The 21,248-nt window shown below is 32.3% G+C and overlaps 4 protein-coding genes across 4 annotated transcripts in view; 2 read left to right on the forward strand and 2 right to left on the reverse strand.

Annotated features, from left to right (window-relative positions):
* LOC105618345 (intron-binding protein aquarius) overlaps positions 1 to 6,228 on the forward strand; it is a 23,733-nt gene extending 17,505 nt beyond the window's left edge. The window contains exons 4-15 of the mRNA XM_012199888.1: positions 838 to 951; positions 1,234 to 1,337; positions 1,500 to 1,611; positions 1,700 to 1,913; positions 2,014 to 2,062; positions 2,139 to 2,374; positions 2,782 to 3,169; positions 3,529 to 3,777; positions 3,860 to 4,217; positions 4,287 to 4,543; positions 4,770 to 5,904; positions 5,980 to 6,228. Coding sequence (XP_012055278.1) covers positions 838 to 951; positions 1,234 to 1,337; positions 1,500 to 1,611; positions 1,700 to 1,913; positions 2,014 to 2,062; positions 2,139 to 2,374; positions 2,782 to 3,169; positions 3,529 to 3,777; positions 3,860 to 4,217; positions 4,287 to 4,543; positions 4,770 to 5,904; positions 5,980 to 6,228 — 3,465 coding nt within the window. The remainder of the gene's footprint in view (positions 1 to 837; positions 952 to 1,233; positions 1,338 to 1,499; positions 1,612 to 1,699; positions 1,914 to 2,013; positions 2,063 to 2,138; positions 2,375 to 2,781; positions 3,170 to 3,528; positions 3,778 to 3,859; positions 4,218 to 4,286; positions 4,544 to 4,769; positions 5,905 to 5,979) is intronic.
* A 359-nt stretch (positions 6,229 to 6,587) lies between these two features.
* On the reverse strand, positions 6,588 to 9,037 carry LOC105618347. The gene is made up of 3 exons (XM_012199889.1): positions 9,002 to 9,037; positions 8,306 to 8,532; positions 6,588 to 7,419 (listed from the first exon to the last, which is right to left on the reverse strand). The coding sequence occupies exons 1-3, from the start codon at positions 9,035 to 9,037 to the stop codon at positions 6,588 to 6,590; spliced, it is 1,095 nt and encodes a 364-aa protein (XP_012055279.1).
* A 3,272-nt stretch (positions 9,038 to 12,309) lies between these two features.
* On the forward strand, positions 12,310 to 14,466 carry LOC105618348. Its single transcript, XM_012199890.1, has 5 exons — positions 12,310 to 12,384; positions 13,382 to 13,441; positions 13,510 to 13,714; positions 13,776 to 13,885; positions 14,209 to 14,466. Exons 1-5 carry the CDS (start codon positions 12,310 to 12,312, stop codon positions 14,464 to 14,466), a joined length of 708 nt encoding a protein of 235 aa, XP_012055280.1.
* Positions 14,467 to 16,257: 1,791 nt separating this feature from the next.
* On the reverse strand, positions 16,258 to 20,473 carry LOC105618349 (adipocyte plasma membrane-associated protein-like). Its single transcript, XM_012199891.1, has 4 exons — positions 20,364 to 20,473; positions 20,065 to 20,270; positions 17,483 to 17,768; positions 16,258 to 17,380 (listed from the first exon to the last, which is right to left on the reverse strand). The coding sequence occupies exons 1-4, from the start codon at positions 20,471 to 20,473 to the stop codon at positions 16,258 to 16,260; spliced, it is 1,725 nt and encodes a 574-aa protein (XP_012055281.1).
* Positions 20,474 to 21,248: the final 775 nt, after the last annotated feature.

Here is a 21,248-nt window from a genome sequence, read left to right on the forward strand (position 1 = left end):
AACTTCTTAGATAGTCTTAAACCACCTTCTTAAAAATATGAAGCAAATATATAGTCTGAATTTTTTTATAGAGTTACAAATTTTAAAAAGATGATTAAAAATCATCATCAAAATTTTTTTAAATTCTGAATGAAATGTATGGGAAATAAACATTCATTCCTCGACAAAAAAATTTTAATTTCTCTGAAGGATAGAAGAGGAGGAAACCTTTCCGTTTCACGAGAAAAACGGTTAATATATCTACAGCCGGTCCTTTCGTCGACTATGACGTCAAAGTACGATTATAAATGCAACGATTCTGTTGATTCTGGTTTTATCGCATATAGGCATAGCCATGTGTCTCCATGAAAAGAAAACCATACTCTTCTCGTAACTTATCTTATCCTTATTGTTATGGATTTTTTATTCACTAAGGCAGGTCCAATTTGAATTAATGGTCCAACAGATTGTTTTCTTGGGGATAAAGGAAGCATTACTTTTTTTCTTCTTGTGCTCACGAAATATAAGAAAAGCTGTCCCATAATGTACGCTCGATCGTACCAGGTCGAGCAAATCGAGTACGAACAATAACCTAAACTAATCCGATAAAGTTGAAGAAATAATAAGTCTTTTAGACAAAAATTTGATTTAATTATAAACTAAAATATAAACTAGGAAAATTAAATTTTTTTAATCAGAACTATTGATAAACTTTATTAAGCATTTCACGGCATTAATATTTAATTTTAGCAATAATATAGTTTATTGAAAGGGAGAAAACAAATTAAACCAAACGAAGATTTAATTAGCTCCCTCCTATATAAAGCTTGATTATCTTCACTTCGCTTTTAATTATAGCTTTTAGAAATGCTCAAGTTCTATGCCCGTTTCGAGATCAGCGAGGAGACTGGCAATCCCTTGACGGATCACGACATGACGGAGTTGCATTACACTAAAATTACGTCTTTACAGGTACATAAGAATTTCGATCACTATTTAAAAAATGATTTGTATATGCGCTGAATAATTTTAAATATGTAAAATAATAAGCAAATTCCTGATTTTTATATCATGTATATATTTTACCAAGTTATATGATTTTCGCAAATCAATTGTTGATTTACTATCATAAAACAAGAATTTTAATTATGATTAATCCTATTAGTTGCATCATTAATACTGATGCATGGATATTATATACAATAAATGCTTGAAATCTTGAGATTAATATTATTAACTTTTATTACTCTACAGAATGCAGTTTTTGCGAAATTTCCGGATCTAAGAAGCTTCGCATTGGCCAATGTAGCCAGTGTCGACATCAGAGATGCTTTATATAAACATTTTGGTTCACTCAGGTAAGTTTTGCATTTAATAAGAGTATCCTAAAAAATATGTAAAGTATTAATTTTGAAAATATTGCAAGATAATTTATTAGAAGAGAATAATTATATTGATGTAAAACCATGTGAAGCACTAGCTTCGTTGAATTGCGAATAATTTTTTTTTTTTTTTTTAGTTCAAGAAAAATTGAGATCTATCGCGAGTTACTTGAATTTAGTACCGCCCACGGAGCGAGAAAAAGATGAGAATTGGTATCGCCTGGATATAGACTTTTTACGTGAATTGCTGGTGGGTGTAAAAAAAGAGAAATATTGAGAGACCGCGAGAGATTTTATCCAGCCAATCTGAATTCAGAGAGCATGCATTTTAATTTCAGATATCGCGACACGAGCGTAGGCCATCGCAGCTTGAAGAGCTGAATGAGATGCCCCTTTATCCAACCGAGGATATCATATGGAACGAGAGCATCGTCCCGACTGAATATTTTTCTGGCGAGGGCTGTCTGGCTTTGCCAAAATTGAACTTGCAGTTCCTTACGTTGCATGATTATCTTCTACGAAACTTCAATTTATTCCGTTTAGAATCTACATGTACGTATAAAAAAGTAAAAAAAATGACATTTTTCATTGTCGTATCTAATTTATGATTAAATACATATATCAGTCGTTAAATATTAGTCGTTGTTTGCAGACGAGATACGACAAGACATTGAGGATGCCGTAAGCAGACTGAGTCCTTGGTATGTTAAATCAACGTGTTACCTTCTCTTCTCGCGAAAGTAAAAGTGATAATATTTCTTCTTTCTTCGCTTGTAGGCGGGCAGAGGACGGTGGTGTCTACTTTGGTGGATGGGCTAGAATGGCACAACCTATTACGCAATTTGCGGTGGTCGAGGTGGCTAAACCTAATGTCGGCGAGAACAGACCATCAAGAGTTCGTGCCGATGTGACCATAAATCTTAGCGTTCGTAAGGAAATTAAATCCGAATGGGAAAATCTTCGTAAGCACGACGTGTGCTTTCTTATCACAGTTAAGCCGCCGAATCCTATCGGTAAGATAAGATGGATATTAAAAAGAGTAATTTAAAACTGTTTTATAAATAAAAATCAATTACCTAAAGAAAAATATGCTGACATACATAATATGTTAATAATTTGTAATATTAATTAATGATTTGCTATAATAATTAATTATCTTATTACAAAAAAACTAGTGTGATTGCAAAATGTATTTGCAAAGATAAATTGTCTCGTTCAGAAAAACAAAGGTTTTTCCATTTTATTATCAATAAAACACGTTTTATTATAATCAAATGATGATTATGTCAGCGAAATTTAGTCGCTTTCGTACGCAGTAACAATAACGATTTTATTCCAACAATAAATTTTTTTTATTGTAATAGCCTCGTATAATAATAATATAGATCAAAATTCTCAGGTAATTGTCGTATTATCGCAGGCACTAAATACAGTCATAAACTCCCCTTCGTGCCACAAGTGGGTCTAACGACGGTGCGAGGATGCGAAGTCGAAGGTATGCTCGACTCGAATGGCAGAGTGATAGAGGATGGCCCTGAACCGAGGCCGATTTTGCCGGGCGATTCGCGCACTTATAGAGTGTGGCTAGATTGTAATCAATATCGAATCGATATGGACAACGCTAGTCATGGTGGCGAAGACGTATACGAGGGATTTAATATCATAATGAGGCGTAAACCTAAGGAGAACAACTTCAAAGCTGTGTTAGAGACTATAAGGGAGCTCATGAATACTGAATGCGTTGTGCCCGATTGGTTGCACGACATAATCCTCGGATACGGCGATCCAGGTGCAGCATGCTATTCTAGGTAATCTCTATCTATTATCTATCTCTATACATAATAATAAAGCTGATGGTGTATTTCTTGTTTGATTGCTTGAAACGGCATCGATTATAAACGGATGAACAAATCTGTCTGAGATTTTAATAGATATATTCCTTCTATAATTTAGTAGATACATTCTTCTGTAATTATACCTTTCTGCAGTTATTCCGTCAGTATCTTCCAAGCAATAATTATTTATCTTGATTATTTGTTTGAAAAATAAATTAACATTTTTGCATTTCTGTAATAGTTTGCACAATTTACATTCGTAATAATCTAAAAAAAATATATTAAATCCATAATCTTTATAATTGAACATTAAAAAATATTTGATATAATAGAATGCCAGATGAAATTGCAACGATAGACTTCAACGATACGTTTCTCGATATCGATCATCTACGAGCCAGTTTTCCTCAGTACGAGATCAAAACGAACCCGGAGGACGAAGGAAATCTGGTGCGGCCATTCCAGTTAATTTTCGAAGATGTCCTTGCAAAGCACAACAATGATCCGATGAAGAAGGTTATTATAGTTAAACCACACGTGCCGCCCAGTAGAGGGCCATACAGAGCGAACGAACCGAAAAAGTTAGTATTCATTTTGTGTTATAGTGCATTAATAGCACGTGTTATTTTTTGAACGGAGAAGGAATATATTGCTACGTTGCAGAAATCAGATTCCTTTTACGCCAACGCAAGTCGAAGCTATACGAGCTGGAATGCAGCCAGGTCTGACGCTGGTCGTCGGTCCGCCTGGTACCGGCAAAACGGATGTCGCTGTACAGATTATCTCGAATCTATATCACAATTTTCCCTATCAAAGGACGCTGATCGTAACACATTCCAATCAAGCGCTTAATCAATTGTTCGAGAAGATAATGGCCCTCGATATCGACGAACGGCATCTGCTGCGTCTCGGTCACGGAGAGGAGGCTTTGGAGACGGAAAAGGATTTCAGTCGCTATGGTAGAGTCAATTACGTTCTTGCCAAACGTTTAGATTTGCTCTTGGAAGTTCAAAGATTACAGGTATTTATCTCTTAAATTATCAGTATTGTTTGATTATGTCAAGTCGTTACAATGTATTTCTTTTTTCAGGAATCTTTGAATGTAAAAGGCGATGTCGCGTATACATGCGAAACGGCGGGTTACTTCTTTATGTATCAAGTGTCCACGAGATGGAACCGATTTCAGGCCAGAGTCAAACAAAGACAGCACACAAGTGAGAAATCTGATTTATCTTCCATAATTGATGAGGAGTTCCCTTTCCACAAGTTCTTCGACAATGCCCCGCAACCACTTTTCAAACGAAATTCGTACGAGGAAGACCTCAAGATTGCGTGCAGTTGTTTTAGGTAAAAAACGTATATTAAACTCTTAAGCCCAGTGATGTTAGAAATCGTTTTGAAATCTTGGACGAAAAAAAATTAATAAATAATATTTGAACAATTTGGCTATTTAATCAATGTGATTGGTCAATATTTTCTCCGAGATTTTGGAAGGATTTCTAGCATTGTAAATACAACACTTTATAAGATGGATAATCATAACTGCTTTTTATATCGATATATTTCTATGCAGATACATTGAGAGGATATTCACGCAATTAGATGAGTTTCGCGCTTTTGAATTACTGCGATCGGGTCTCGACAGATCGAAATATTTACTCGTGAAGGAGGCCAAAGTAATTGCTATGACCTGTACGCATGCAGCGCTTAAACGTCGTGAACTTGTCGACATGGGTTTCAAATACGACAATATCCTCATGGAGGAGTCCGCGCAGATTTTGGAAATAGAAACTTTCATACCATTGTTATTACAAAATCCTCAAGATGGATATAATCGTCTAAAACGTTGGATAATGATCGGGGACCATCATCAGCTGCCACCGGTCATCAAGAACATGGCCTTTCAGAAATACTCGAATATGGAACAATCACTATTCGCGAGATTCGTAAGATTGGGCGTACCCACCGTCGATCTCGACGGCCAAGGTCGCGCCAGACCTAGCATTTGCAATCTCTACAATTGGAGGTATAAGAAACTGGGTAATTTGGCGCACGTAGAACGAAGTCCTGAATATCTGGTAGCAAACGCCGGTTTCCTATACGATTTCCAACTAGTGAACGTCGAAGACTTCAACGGCGTTGGCGAGAGTGAGCCTAGTGCCTACTTCTATCAGAATCTCGCTGAAGCCGAATATTGCGTCGCGGTGTTCATGTACATGCGCCTGCTAGGGTATCCGGCGGACAAGATCAGTATCCTGACTACGTATAACGGACAGAAGCATCTAATAAGGGATGTAATAAACATTCGGTGCGCAAACAATCCTCTGATAGGCCGGCCGAATAAAGTAACAACTGTCGACAAGTACCAGGGTCAGCAAAACGATTATATTTTGCTCTCTCTGGTTAAGACGCGCGCAGTTGGTCATCTGAGGGACGCTAGGCGTTTAGTAGTAGCAATGTCTCGTGCTCGTCTCGGTCTCTATGTCTTCGCTCGCGTGTCCCTCTTCAAGAACTGTTTCGAATTGACACCAGCGTTCAACCAATTGATGCAGAGACCGTTGAAACTACAATTATTACCACAGGAACTCTATCCCACCGAGCGACCGAACGATGCTGTGTCCTCAACTGTCCCGATGGAAATCGAGGATATGCCGCACATGGCTAAATTTGTTTACGATTATTACATGGAGAAAGTCAGCGGAATGAAAGTAATTTCTACTTGTAAATTGATTTACATATATTGTTTTTTTATTATAATAATTATATTTCTTCGTCATTTTCAGGAGTCGCAAAAGATGTGGCAGAAACCGGGAATCATGCAGACAATGGGCAGTCCGACGCATAAGGTTTCCGTTCATCCAGGTGCCGATGATGATACTGACGACGAAGAGGAACTCAATCAAGATAACTCTGAAATGAAATCCAAGGAAGAATCCAAAGAAGAATCTAAGGAAGAAATGGCGGGAAATAAATACGAACCTATAAAGAATTTGGTCGAAGATCCTCCAAGCGAGGCCGAAGACGACCGTTAAGTGGCTCTATGTATCTATGCACAAGATTGATACAAGAGACATTAGGAAATTGGCATTTCGGAAGTAGAATAACCAATTTTATAGCATGGAAATAAGACAGCTATTCGCGCCAAGTTCCAAGCTATTGTAAACGACATTTGTTAATAATCAATTCATCGATATCATTATACTTAGCAAGAATAGGTATTTTATTACGGATATCACTATACAATAATGTAATATATATAGTCTTATATATCGAATTAAGATAAACTATACTTTTTACAGACGTCAGTCGTACCAAAATCTATTTTCTCTCCTTGCAAAACTTTCTTTAGTCGCTTATAACCACGTTTGAGCACTTCACACGTGTGTGTATCTCACGAAAAAAGATTCATCTTTTTCTTATCTACTACCCCCTTTCGATGAGCTTCTAGTTTCTGCAGCTTCGACTTCTCCTGTTTGCTCGAAGTTTTTTTCGAATCATTTGATACGCTTCGTCGTACGCTCGAGGGCACATAACTATCGTCGAACTTCATCAATTTACTCGGGAATTTGAAATCAGGCTCATACTCTTCTATAGAGGGGTTGAGACCCTTGGAATTAGGCACATACTCTTCAAAAACGCTGTTGGGTATCTCTGTGGTAGCGCTTGGTTCGTAAATCTCGTAATTCATTTCCACTTTGTTAACGGAGTTCGGCACGTAACTCACGTTTTCTGCGATGAGGCTTTTGCCTTCGCACAGAGTCGGCGTGTATTCGTTCAAAGTTGATCGCATATTCTCCAATGCGCTTTTCTGGCTGGGAACGTATTTGAACGGACACGATTTCTTTGTCTTCGGCGCATCCGGGATGTATTCTTCCAACGGCGCGTTCTCTAAATCTTCGAAGAGCGTATATGTCGAACACTTTTTCCTCTTCAAGTCTTTCTGCTCCTTCACGCTAGCGCTCGGAGTCTCAGTCTTTTTCGGGATAGTCTGCGTCGATTTCTTCGGTGTCTTCTTTAATCGATCGGTTTTTGTCAATGTTTGAATGGGAGATTTTTCTTCTTTCGTTCGTTTCATTGCGTCGTTCTTCATTTTCACTTTACTCTTCTTCGAGATTTCGTCACCCTCTCGCTTCACCGGTTTCTTCCGGGCTGGTGACACGTGTACCTTGATCGTGGGCAAAGACGGCATGCCACTTGCGTTTTCTGGATGTTCGAAAGTGTATCTGTTAAACGAAATTAGCGAGTTATTATTATTATTATTATTATTATTATTATTATATACACATTCGTATATATTTCTGATTGCGATAGAATATATAGCGATAGAAACGATTCGTTTTAATTTTACAGAATATTGTTTTTATATGTAACAAACTCAATTTATTTGACTTTTAAGAAATGCATACCTATTTTTAATATTAAACTGTTATAAAAATTTTATTCCAATGAGATACATCCTGAATATAAGATTGAATTTTGATTAACTTAATTAATGATTTATTCAACTGGCAGAATTGTTTCCAATGAGTTTTTAATTCACTGTTGTCTCTATCTTTTTTCCACGTGCCAAACAATAAAAGAAATTAATAATCCTATTCCATAATCAATCAAAAGTCAATATAGGTCATCTCTCAATAAATTAATCGTCGATAAAATATAGGATTTTATTTGTCTGGGGAAAGAAATTAGAGTTGAAACTTTTGAACCTGGGGAAGATAAGTATGAACTATTGAATTGTTTTGTTTTATATTATTTTTAATTAATTACTAGAGAGTAAGTAAATCACGAAGCATACGTATTTAATTTATTAATTATACTTTATTTTTTTCTTAAAAAAGTAACCTGATTTCTCTAACTTAAAAAATTACTTAACTTAAATTCATAACATTATTATAGTTGTCTTTTTTAAATCTTTCTATAACTTTTAATTCTGTTCTCTTTTTCAAAATTAATTTGTGAATATTCATTAAGCATTAGAAAAAATAAACAGTAAGTAATTTAAATTAAAATTAATCTTACATTTTTTGCTGGAATCAGGCCTTAATTGATCTAATCAATTCACTAAAAAAAAGTCAATCAAAAATTCTCGAACGACAATTGCATTCTTACGTGACTTCCAACTGACGAGTCGACTTTCTCCATTCGCATCCCCGTCCTTCGCGATGCGATTCATCATCCTGACGGCCGTTTCGCAGAACCGCTCGCTCCAATATCTTATAGAGAGCCGCCCAGTCCTCGACTTGCAGCCACTTGTTCGTGATGACCTTCTGATTCTTGATTTCTACCGTTTTTTCCTGCACGGTGACCACGGCAGTCGCCAGGCAATCGTCCGAGGCCTGCGGACACGTTGCGATACGATATAAGCAATAAGCTCTATAAATCGCTGCATGTTCGTTCCAGAAAATTATTAATGAGAAACGTTCCGCTAACTCGCGATGATTAAAACGAGCGAATTGTCATGACACTATCTCCTATCTTCGATCGTTCAAAGGATAAACCGTACGTTTTATTATTCACTTATTGAAGGAGATATTCCTCGATGATTTGAAGAAAAGGAGACGAGAGAAAAATCACTCCATATCATAACACCATTTACTACTTTCGACCGTTCAAAACGTAAATCGTACGTTCTATCATTCACTTATTGAAGGAGATATTTTTCGACGGTTTGGAGAAAAGGAGATAAGAAGAAAATCACTCCATATCGCCCGGTTTTCGCAACAGATGTTTGACAGGCGCGTTCATGCGCGCGCGGGCGCGCGGCGCACTTGACAACCAGCTGTTGACAGCTGTTGCACGCGGTACCTTAATCACTTCCAGATACTGGCCGTCCCGGAACATGTTCGCGCTCGACATCCGGAACGTTATGCCTCCACCGCCTTGCGTGGTGGTCGACCGCGCGATGTAGTAATCAAGGACGTCTCCCACAGCTGATGACGAGCTGTCGAGCTGACGTCCATGGTGGAAGAAGACAGACGAGTCGACGTGCGTAACAGCAATTCGAAGCAATCAGCTAGCCAATCAAATTTGGGTCTTAAATAGTAGCGCAATATTCAAATATAACATTGATAAAGTAAACATTGATAAATTAAATGTAAATTAAATTAATAAAATGAAAATTAAATATAAATGTAAATAAAAATATGTAATAAAAAATGAAATAATTATAAACCATTATATTAATAAGTTGTAAATGTAAATGTAAATTAATAAAAATATGTAATAAAAAATAAAATAATGATAAACAATTGCATTAATAAGTTAATAAACTTTTTCTCAAAACATCAATGGTTAGTAAATATATTGTTGATTATAAATATGAATATTATATAAAATTGGTTATTCTAATTTCTTACTAACAGTTTTTTATAATAGAAGCTTTTTTTTTAAATAAAATAAAAATAAATAAATTTTAAATAAAATAAAATAATTGGAAAAAGTACAATAGAAATTTTCAAGTAAAATAATTCTTTATTATATTAACTGTCTTCTAATGCACTACATTATGTCCAATATGTATGTTGAAAAAGTTGATATTTCTTTTTATCTTCTTCTTCGTACCGTAGCATACCACTTAATGTTTTTCTATCATAACAATCAGCCCGATGATATAAGATATTTCAATTCCGCGTTTTGTTGCACAACATATTAGATGTAGTAAAAAGAAACTATTATTTTTGCATGAAATTGAATGGAAAAATAATGGATTTCTTTTTACTACACCTAATATTATGAATGAAACATTATCAGATCACTTACGAATAGAAAGATTTATTATATAGTTAATATATAAATAAATTTTGGCAATTTAGCCAATTGCCAAAATTGCTCTTCACAAGCAAATTTTCAATATTTTTGCTTGCCTAACATCTTGCATTTTTAAAATACACATTCGGATAAATAAAATTTCCATTTTAATCCGTTTTCATTTAATGGGAAAGAATTTTTATAGCATATTTCCTTTTTAGTTAGTAACGCAGCCGTTCCTTCCGTGACAAACGCCATTGTGGCTTACTAGTTCGTTGACCCTAGTCACTTGTGTTGCAAAACAAGTGATTCTTCCCTTGGAAAACATTCTGAAGTTGCTGACAGCTTCTTTGGCGTCGCCCAACTTAGCTATTTATATCGGCGAGAAGCAGACTCGCTTTGTACATCGAAGATTAAAAAACGCGATAACGAAAGCGAGAGATGTCGTTGTTCGACCTGATTGACAACAGATAGCTGAGCATGTCATCAAGCAGAAATAAGCTTCGTAAGTTTAACTTGAGTGTCCGTTTCCTCGTCTTTATACATCCGACTCTATTCCTACGATGTTTTCACAGAAGCCTCCAGTAAATCGATTGTATCTGTGTCGATCATAATCAAGTTGGTCATAAATAATCATCAAATTGTCATCACAAAATCATTTTCCGCTTCGAATTTCTTACATGAATCATTATATTCCATTCTCTTTGTTATGAAAATCTTCCGTGGTTCCGGAAAATCTTCGTGGAAAAGACCACACACATTCTAAAGTTTTCTTTTCATCTAGCCTAAAATACAGTTTTGTCAAGTAGGAAGATTCAGAAATATTCATAAATCATTCAAGTTTCGTATTTTACGATTTAAATAATCATTTCTTCTCTTTATAAACATGCGTCTCCCCAGCAAAGGAAATGGATTAAAATAAATAGAAAATTTTCAATCCATCCAAATCCATATTTTAAATCTATAAAAATGAATTGGATTCCATATAAAAAAATTGTTATACATATAAAAGTTTAAATAAATTAAAGCAGTAATTAAATGAAATTCTATAATTATTATTTTAAAACTTTTATACAAAAAAATATATGCTATATATTATAGAGATATGCTCCATGCAATTCCTATAAATGAATAAAAATGCATTCAGGATTAAAAAGTATTCATTTTAATATTCATGAATCAATATTTCTGAAAATTTAAATTCATTTCAATTCATTCTCGTTTGCTGGGACGATTTACGAAAAAGTAAAAATGATTTTCAATGTCAAGATTTTCCTAATATCTCTAACATCCCTAATATTAAATACGTCTTTTTGTGAAAGCAATTTTTAGAAAGAAATCCGTTCTTAGCATATTAAATGCATATGTAATTACAATATATAATAAAATTGTTTAAATTTAAAGAATGAAATAATTTAAGCTTAAATTGATGATTCTTCTTCTTTTTAAAAGAGAATCCTGTATGGATTTCTGATAAACTAAGATAATTATATCGTTTATATTCGAGAGGAAAATTTCATCAATTTAGCAAGCAATCACTGTGTTTGTAATTCCTTCGTGTCTGAATTCCTTCAGAACTGTTCATCTCAACTGTGCTTTTTTTGTTTTCTTTCTTTTTTTTTTAGTCTTTCTTCCTTTCTATTCGATACTTCGGTGCCGGAATGCCGGCAATACACTGGCCTCCAATGGTTTTCAGGATGCATCTTTTACATTTCGTGATCGTTTCAGACGATAAGGTGCAGCTGAAAAGTGCGGATCTCGCATAAATTGACTGGGAAATTTGATAACTAATCGAACATCAATTGCTTTCCATTTTCACAAGTGATACTGAGTCTAAAGTTATGTGATTATTTTATATTCAGATTATGATGTCACTACTTGCTTATTTTGATGAAGTAATCACATAACAACATAGTTTATAACCTTATTTTTAATGTGAGTTAACAAGACTCAATAAAGGAATAAAGAATACGATCTCTCCAGTTTGTACAGACTGTAGGTAAAAATTCAATTGTATCTCACTTGTGAGAATGAAAAGGGATGTGCATTCAATTGAGTTATGACATCACAAATAAGAATTATGTGAGATTAGTGTAAATGGAAAGCAGTTAAAAATAATCACGCAAGATCAACGACAGACAGTCGGGTATTAGAAAAAGGTATTAGAAAAAATTAAGGAAATTATTATGATGAAAATTGCACGTTACAAGCATTATGTTTCTGTAGTCGAAAGGATACCGAGCGTGAATTGCGAGAAGAAGAATTGTGAGGACATAACAAATAGTCGAACAATCATTGTGCATCGAGTCAGCTGATCGTGCACGAACGAATATCCTTGCACGTCTTTGTTCAGGATTGCGTGGATGATGGCGCGCAAGGATGCCCCTTCGATCTTCGAACGATTGCAGATGTTTATGGAGGACGAGAAGGAACCAGGAAAGGTACGCGATGTTTTCCTAACCTTTGCCACGTTTGCTACGTTTGCCACGCGATTTCCGCACAGAAGTACAGAACACAAATTAACAGTAACACACATAGAAAAATATTTATTCATTAAAAATATCTAATTTATTTTCTCCTTTCAAGAAATGGTTACTTTTAATAAAGAATATCTTGATTATTTTAAGATATATATATATATATATATATATATATATATATATATATATATATAAGTGTATGTATATTTTATGAATTTAAAAAACTTTATTATGTATTCAAAACAATTATTAAACAAGAATTAATTTTCTTTTGAAAACTAATGTAAAATTGATCCAAGAAGACTTTTATAATAAGCAAATTAAATTTGTCTTAATTTACTAATCTTAATCTGAAACATTAAACGTATTAGAATTTAGATATATATTTTAAATAAATTTTTAGAAATATATTTTAAATATATTTTAAATAAATTTAATGCTTATGATGAACTTATGATAGATTTGCATTAGATACATGAATTTTTTAAGTACTTGAAACAAGTAATACTTGTATACGTATTTTATATATAGTATGTATTTTTTTACAAGTATATTAATTTTCCATCACTTTACAACAAATATACAAATAACAAATATACAAAAATTATTAAGTGATTCTTGTATATACTTGAATTTTAAAAAAATATTTGTAAAGCTGTGTGTTTAAAAGAATTGTATATAAATGTTAGTAAATAATTAAGTATGCTCCTAGATTTTCAAAGAAAATAAATATACAAATGACCTATATATAATCGTATGTATTAAGAATTATTAATTATAATTTCCTACGTAATCTAATTGTTACGTACAACATGTGTTATATAACATTTATATTATTGTAATTATAATATTGAGTAATTATAATACTACTAATAATTTTACTATTATATTTAGTTTTACTTTTATATTTAGTATTGGTTTACATTTTGTACTTGCTACTTATCTTTCTTTTTTTCAGCTTATTACTTATGGAATTGCCAGTGTCAGCCTATTTGCAGCTCTGTACAAAATTAGACCTGTGAGTCCAACTAATCATCTGTCTGCCTCCACAGATCTCACGATTGACTCTCTCTCGTTGCTTTCCAGTTCGCCAAGTTCACAAAACCGTCTGATGTCCCATTGCATTTCTTGCAATCACGAGTCCCTCTTCAAGGTACTGTACGGCGTGTGGAACCAAGCTCCACTAGGATTCTGCTAATGGTCGATCATCGACCTTTACTGCCTTTTCTCCATTTAAACAGCAAGACTTACTTGCCTGTCAAAATCGGTGGCGTTAACATTACAGGCAACGGTAGATATTGAGTTGAACACAAAATCCATAACTATTTTTAAATTGTGGATCAATCTTGTAGGTGTAAGTTGGTTGCAAACTGTGCTCAATGAAAAACTCGTCACATTTGTGCCTGTAGTCAAAGAGAAGGAGTATTTGGAGTGCGTAGTTGCGATGCCACAGAAGGATCAAGTAAGAAAAACAGAATGTTCTAGTTCTTTCCAAGAGAGACATAACATAACAGTGATCATTTCATCTTTGTTAACATTGGCAACAAGATGAAAATAGATAAGATTTGAAACATTCAATCAAATAAATTGAATAAAGATATTAATTTTATTAATTAATTTTATTAACGCTTCAATTGTCATGCTCTCCTTAGCCCTCAATTTTATTTTTAATTTTTTAAAGATGTAATGATTTATTTATGTTATACTGTGTCATTTGTCTCTTGTTGGAAAGCACCCAACATTGAATATTTATACTCTGTGTTCATGCATCATTTTTACAAATAGGATTCATTAGAGATTGGTGAGGAATTAGTCAAATTAGGTCTAGCTACAGTACACGAACCTTGGATAAAGCTAAAGGATAAGCAAGTTCTAGCGTATAAAAAATCTTTAGCAAACGCGCAAAAATGGGCAGTACGTAGGAGAAATGGATATTGGCATTTTGTCAAACAACCAACTGTTTTATGGAGGACAGAAATGTTCATGATTGACAAAATGAAATCATTGTTGCCCACGATTGTAGTGAAACGGCTTGATCTGTGAATGTTTGACTTTGATAATAAACTTTCAGAATGATATATTTTTTAATTGGTTATACAAGAGAGAGAATGCATGTATTGTGTACTTAAGATTTTTAAATAAAAATTTAATAAAATTTATTTTCACAATTTTGTGTGTTTTCTTATAAAGAACAGTGTGAACTAGGGTGATTTATTTCGAAGGCTTCGAAATAAACTTTTTTGAATCTTCAAAGGTATCTTTATCTTCTATAGTTCGAAGTTAATTTCGAAAATTCGAATTCTTTTAAAGCTTCGAAATAGTTAAAAGTAATAGTTCTAGAGTGAATATCTGATTTAATAAAAAAAAAGTGACATTCGGAAATACAAAACTAATGTTGAATCTTTTTCCTAGACATTTCGATGTGGAAATAAATGGGTGAAGCGCTTTTGGAAAGTTTTAGATATTTACAAAAGTGATAACTATCGAAAAAGACGATTTTATTTTTATAATTGCCAAACTGTACAATTCTTATAATTACCTTACATCTCGAACCTAACACCATATAACAAAGTTATTATTTATAATCAACATCGATCAACTTAACAAAAACACTTATATCAGCCCTTTAATTATCTCTAGCATTTGTTTTAGTATGTTTTTTCTCACTTGTTGAAATTTGCGTAAATTATATTTTAATGTCCATACCATTATGATATAGTTACAATTATATAAATATTATTCGTATTATAAAAAATATATAAAAAGACTTATAGAAAATTATTTTACAAACATAAATGCAAAATAATTTCAATATTTTGACGGGATATAGATATTTGTTTTCTTTAAAGAAAATATTTGTGCTGTTAACTAATTACTTTATCAAAATACAGGGCATCTATCATGGAACATATCGGAATTATTCCGTTTTCCCTAAAAAACATAATAGAAATCTAAGGAATAAGTGAATAATTCCGATCGGAATTTATTCCTACTTGTTCCATGATAGATATCCTGTATTTTGATATACATCTTGTATATTTAAACTGTATATTTAAACAATACAGATAAAGTGAGGTGTTCAATCTAAAATAATAATTAAGATTGCGAAAAAAAAAGTGTACCAAATTCTTTTCATATCATATCGATTTTTAGATATAATTAGGATATAAAAATTAGTACATATACTATATGAATGGAAAACGTATAATAAAATTTGCAAAAATTCTTTCAACTTCTATATATACATTATAGTCACCAACATACAACTTTCTCTAAATTTTTATCTTCATTTTTTAGTCACTGTAATAAAGCTGATAGATTTCTCTAGTATATTTTTCGCATTCTTATCTATGGAATATACAAATTATCCATCATTAAAAGTATAATTAGGAATGTAATTTTATATAAAAAAATAAAAATCAATATATGAAAAATTTTTAAAGGAAATTAGTTAAAAAAATCAAACTTAATTTAATTAAATAAATTATCTTTCAAAGATTTTCTCTTAATTTTAAGTTCTTATAAATTCCAATGATCTTGATTATTTTGATCAATTTATTTTTTGTAAAACTTTTTTTGCAATCATAGTACCTATAATAATGGATCACATAATTCGTATATACGTAACTTGTATACGTATATTCATATAACGCATATATTCGAATATAATAACATGGATGATATAAACACAAAAACAAAGAGATGAGAAATCGTTAATCTATATATTCTAAATCTGTTTTCCTCTTTTAATGGAATGTCTGAAAAATATGGAGTGTACCGTTCAACAAGTGTTGGTGGTATCACAAATATATCATAGTTTATTTACTTTTTTAATTACAGGTCGTCTTTCGGACGATTTGTTTCCCGTTTAACTTTCTCGGATTGTGATTTTTGCTTTGTTTGTTTTACAGAAGCATTCTGCTCTACTTTTACTTTCTTTTCGAATTGTATCTTTGCAGTGTCCTCTTTTTTACTGCTCTTTTCGGACTTTGGGGAATTTAATTTCGCATCAACTGTTTTTGCATTGTCCTTTTTGGCTTCGGTATTTGTAGATGATTTAATTTCCGATGATTTCACATTGCTAGCTGTAGTCGTAGGTTTATCCGTTTTAGGAATTGGTTTTGGCGTAGCAGTGGTTTTTGGCTTAGATGTAGTGGTTGTGGGAGCAGCAGTTGGCATTGTCTGGGAAGCTTTGTTCAACTCGATCGGTTTTACTGTCGTAGAATCCGCATTTCGTTTTGCTCTTTCTGTCTTTACATTAGAAGCAGCGACATTCGGCGATTGCTTTTCATTTCTTGTGTGAGAAGATTGTTTTGCACTATCAGCTAAATCAGGAAAAGCTTGTTTCAACGGGACTCTGCCGAGATAGTTTTGAAATGGAGAGCCCAACCACAAAAAGCCGTTGTGTATATAAGCTGAACTTATACGAAAAGCTGAACCATCGTCTGCAGTAATGATTTCAATAATATTACCAGATGCATCTATTCTTAACACTAAACTTTTCTCATTTGGATTACTTAAAAAATCTATGCCTTGATATGATCCGATTGCATGTAAAATTCTCTCAGTACAGGAATTAGGATAAATGTTATTTAATAGTTTAAATGGCAATTCCATCATCATTGTCAACCGTAGTAACATTTTTCTCAAATAGGGATGTGGTGTGAGAGATTGAAAAATCTGAGGATAATCAGGGTTATCAGCAATAATCAAAGAAAGAAGGAAACCACCGTGATTATCGCTGTGAATATTATCCGGTATACCCGGTAATCCATCAATGAAAATCTCGTGCTGCCCTGCCTTTGATCCTTTCAAATTATATTTTATAAGACGATTCTTTAGTGTTTCTACTGTAAGTACGAAACTTTCGTCATCACTTAATACAATACCATTTGCGAATGCAAGATTTCGTATCAATACTTCGTTTTCCTTCTTAGCTGCATTATAATGTATAAGTCTGTAATTAATACAATTAACTTATGTATATAAATATATATAATATGTGGGCATATATTTATAATATAAAACTGATTTTAGAATTTATATCTTTTTTTATTACCTTCCTGATGGATTTGTTAGAAATGTCATTGCTAAATCATTAATTGCGAAATCTGTGTTACTGTCAGTCCAGTAAATGTCTCCATTTTTTGCAATATCTATGTTATTTGGTATCCGTGGAATTTTTCCATCAATTGGTTTAGTAATGTTCACTATATTTTTATACTCTCCGGTTGCAACGTTTACTTGAAAAATTCCATAATAAGCATCTATTACATATAAATTGCCTTTCTTATCAAACTTTAAGCCTAATGGTCTCCCACATTTGTGTTCTTGCCAAATACCATCTGTAAATTTCATAAGAAAATACATTATCAATTTTGTTATATATTTTGATATAATTAATTGTATTGATTTTACCCTAAAATTTATTTTATTTATATTCATTAATTCTGTATTACTTCGTATACATATATGCACATCATGTTTTATTTACAAAGTTAAGAAATATTAATTTCAAATGTAATCAGTTTTGTTATTTTGGTTTATCATCTATATAGAGTATAAAAATAGAGTATAAAATTAGAGTCGTTAGTATTATGGCGCTTTTTAATAATATGACTAAAATTCGCCAACGTTAGTGAATATCATACATATACATAATGGCCCGTGTTCAGAATGCATTTTTATCAATGAAAGCGTGTTTTTTATTTCTAAAATTCTATAGTATACGTGACGTAAATTACAGCATGTTAGCGCGATAAGATCGTTCTGAATACGGACCAATGTGTATAATTACATTTAATGTAAGTCTATATTTAGTGAATGTATGCAAAGTTTATATATTGGTTTATATATTATCCAGACCATCTGAAGACGCTTTGTAAGTATAATGTTATTTTAATATTATGTATTCTTTATCACATGACCTATACAGTTTAACGAAATATATCACATGACCTATACAATTTAACGAAATATATCACATGACAAGTAACTTTTTTCAAGTATCACACACCGATTTTTTTTATTCTTTGGATTTTGATAACAAATTCAAGATAATAAAAAATGATTTTTTGCAAAAAATAACTGCTCAATATTAATTATAGCTCATGCAATGGCTTAAGATTTTAATAATGGGATAAAATACTTCAGAGAGATAAATAACGCATTTTCTTCAAAAATATTTCGGACAAAAGTTCTTTTTAAAAATATGTAAATAATGTAAATAATAGTTTTTAAAGATATGTAAAGTAATAATAATATTTAAATACTTTGGAGATAAATAATGTATTTTCTTCAAAAATGTTTCGGACAAAGGTTTCTAAAGATAAATAATAATTTATAAAGATATGTAAAGTAGTGATTCTTTATTTGACCTTGAGAATTTCTTAGAAAAGTCATATCAATGTCAATTAAATTTTTGTATCATCTTTTGGTATCGTAAATCAAAATGCAGAAAATAAAAAAAATTTACGCGTTATTTGAAAAAAATCAACACTTGTGAGATTTATTTCTAATAAAGCTCCTTCTTGTAAGCTCCTTTTTGAGCATTTATCGTTCCTAAAAAAATTTTTAATGTTAAATGCCACTTGATATTAATAAAATTTTGTTTAACATACTGACAGTACTGAACATTTATCTATAAATGTTATATATTAATATTATCTATTATATACATTAATAGATATGTTATCTATTAATGTTAGTATAAATTTTCAATACTGTCAATGTATATGAGAACGTTACTAAAATCATACTCAGTCTTGATATTTTCTTATCTATATATATATTATCTATATATATTTTCTTATCTAATCTAATGCGTCAACAAAACAACAAATTTTTAATTAAAAAAACTTTTATCGATCGATGATTATTTTATTTTACTTCTTTATTCAAGTACGAGTCTTTAAGTTCATTCATTGATAAATGTAGAAAAATTACAATGTTATATAAAATCATTTCAATGTTATATAAAATTTTTTTTTTGCACAATATATCTGAAATAAATCTATTCTACAATGTGTTCTTTGTTTCTTATTTCTTGTTTTTTACCTTTTGTTTTTTTCTCCTTTGCAACCAAAATTTGTTTTATTGACAATTATATTTCCTGTTATGTATTTTTTGTTTTTTTCAAAGTTCGTTAATTTTTATTCTCGAGTGATATAAAACAAAAAACTGGATAAGAACTGTAAAAAGACAAGAAAGTAAGAAAATTAAATAAAAATTTAATTATTGAAACTGTTATTATGACTTTGCTGTTTGGACTAATATCTTCGCATAAAATTAAATTTCAGTTACATTTGTTAGTGTGATTAGACATTGAAATGCTAATTAAAAAAGAAAAAAATTTTCCTTAATCTTAAAAGGTATCTTATCTGTTTTTTATTGCTGCACTCTAAACAGATATAATAAGCTGAAATGAAACAAACATATATATTTGTTTAATTTCATTTGTTTAATTTACTGTGCTGTGTATTAGTTCAGAAAGTGCAACAATAAAAAATAGACTTATTATTATTAAAATGAAGGATAAAATTAAGTTTTGAGAAAAAAATAAATAAATTTAAGAGACAGCTACTAAAACAAGCACTTCGTAGGAAAAAATGTATGATCACTGCAAAATCTATATAACTTTACCACATTTCTCTCCGAACTTGACAATCGGCACAATGCGATCTTCCTCGATCCTGAGAACATAACCACCGTGGATACCAGTGTAGAGCTGTCCGTTATAGGAATCAAAACTCTCTGGGGCATGAATTTCGCCAGTGAACAGCTTCTGAATGCCGTTCAGCCGATTTTTTGGGCCTATCTTGAGATCTAATTGACGTGGTGGAGTTATGCTGCAAGGATCAAAGAATCAAGATCAATGGAAATCGTAATGATCAGCCATGATTCAAATAAATTTTGTTTTCTTCTCGATTGCGTCGTAATACCTGTACTCCACGAATTCTGTCTCTGGTGGTAAACCGGGTATGAATGTGATCACAGCTAAAATTAAGCTGATGTAAACGACGGCGGTGCCGATCGATTTTAGGTAACTCATCTCACCGGTATGCTTTCTTGAATTTTGAAGCCTTGGCTGTCTTGGATGTCACTGATGCAATGTCAATATCAATTAATATTTTTTCAAGATATCACTATTCTCTCCCTTCTCCTCGCCGATTCGTCAAATCGTGTTGCGACGTTATCAGAACCTATTTGCTACGTTGGAATCTGACATCTATATTGCAATCCGTTCGATGTACTCGCCGCAAGGAAGAATATTGGGGACATTGGAAACGAGCGGTCAATGCGGTTGCAATTTAACTGTTCTTCGTGATATGCGACTAACGGCATTCCTGCCGATTCAATGGCGTTCATGAATATCTACGAATATCCGCTTCTCCATAATTCATGCATAATTTTTCGTTTTTGAAAACTCAATCTCTTCGAAAAGCCAAATATCAGATCGTCATGTGGAAGATCTGGTTAGAAAGTTAATTTATATTCATTTATTTTTTTAGAGAAAAAATTTCTAGTCACGATAACATACATTAACATTTGCTCGAGCAAATGTTAATGTATGTCGAACCGGCCAATTGCTTGCGCAATAGATTTCAAGGTTTATTGCGTTTTTGAAATCTTTAAAAATTTTTGCATTTGAAACAAAATAAAAATATATTCGTTCGACGAAAAGAGAGAAAGCGAGATGCTGAGTGTAAAGATTGCAAACAACGCACACATTTTTTCATTCCGGCTCGCGATTAGCTGATTTCTCGGCGCAAATCATATAAATTACCAAATAGATTTGGTTGCATTTTTAGAACAGAAATATATAT

Source organism: Atta cephalotes, assembly GCF_000143395.1.
Source record: "Atta cephalotes unplaced genomic scaffold scaffold00016, whole genome shotgun sequence".
In the NCBI taxonomy this organism is placed as follows: domain Eukaryota; kingdom Metazoa; phylum Arthropoda; class Insecta; order Hymenoptera; family Formicidae; genus Atta; species Atta cephalotes.

Bases quoted from the DNA above. Each gene is read 5' to 3' on its own strand.
- LOC105618349 (XM_012199891.1), bottom strand. From the start codon at position 20,473: ATGAGTTACCTAAAATCGATCGGCACCGCCGTCGTTTACATCAGCTTA. The intron at 20,271-20,363 runs GTATTACGACGC...TGATCCTTGCAG, and splicing joins ACAGAATTCGTGGAGTACAG to CATAACTCCACCACGTCAAT. The intron at 17,769-20,064 runs GTAAAGTTATAT...TGAAATTTACAG, and splicing joins CAAGTTCGGAGAGAAATGTG to ATGGTATTTGGCAAGAACAC.
- LOC105618348 (XM_012199890.1), top strand. From the start codon at position 12,310: ATGGCGCGCAAGGATGCCCCTTCGATCTTCGAACGATTGCAGATGTTT. The intron at 13,442-13,509 runs GTGAGTCCAACT...GTTGCTTTCCAG, and splicing joins CTCTGTACAAAATTAGACCT to TTCGCCAAGTTCACAAAACC. The intron at 13,886-14,208 runs GTAAGAAAAACA...TTTTACAAATAG, and splicing joins CGATGCCACAGAAGGATCAA to GATTCATTAGAGATTGGTGA.
- LOC105618347 (XM_012199889.1), bottom strand. From the start codon at position 9,037: ATGTTCCGGGACGGCCAGTATCTGGAAGTGATTAAG. The intron at 8,533-9,001 runs GTACCGCGTGCA...ACGTGTCCGCAG, and splicing joins AGTATCTGGAAGTGATTAAG to GCCTCGGACGATTGCCTGGC. The intron at 7,420-8,305 runs GTAAGAATGCAA...TTCGTTTAACAG, and splicing joins ACTCGTCAGTTGGAAGTCAC to ATACACTTTCGAACATCCAG.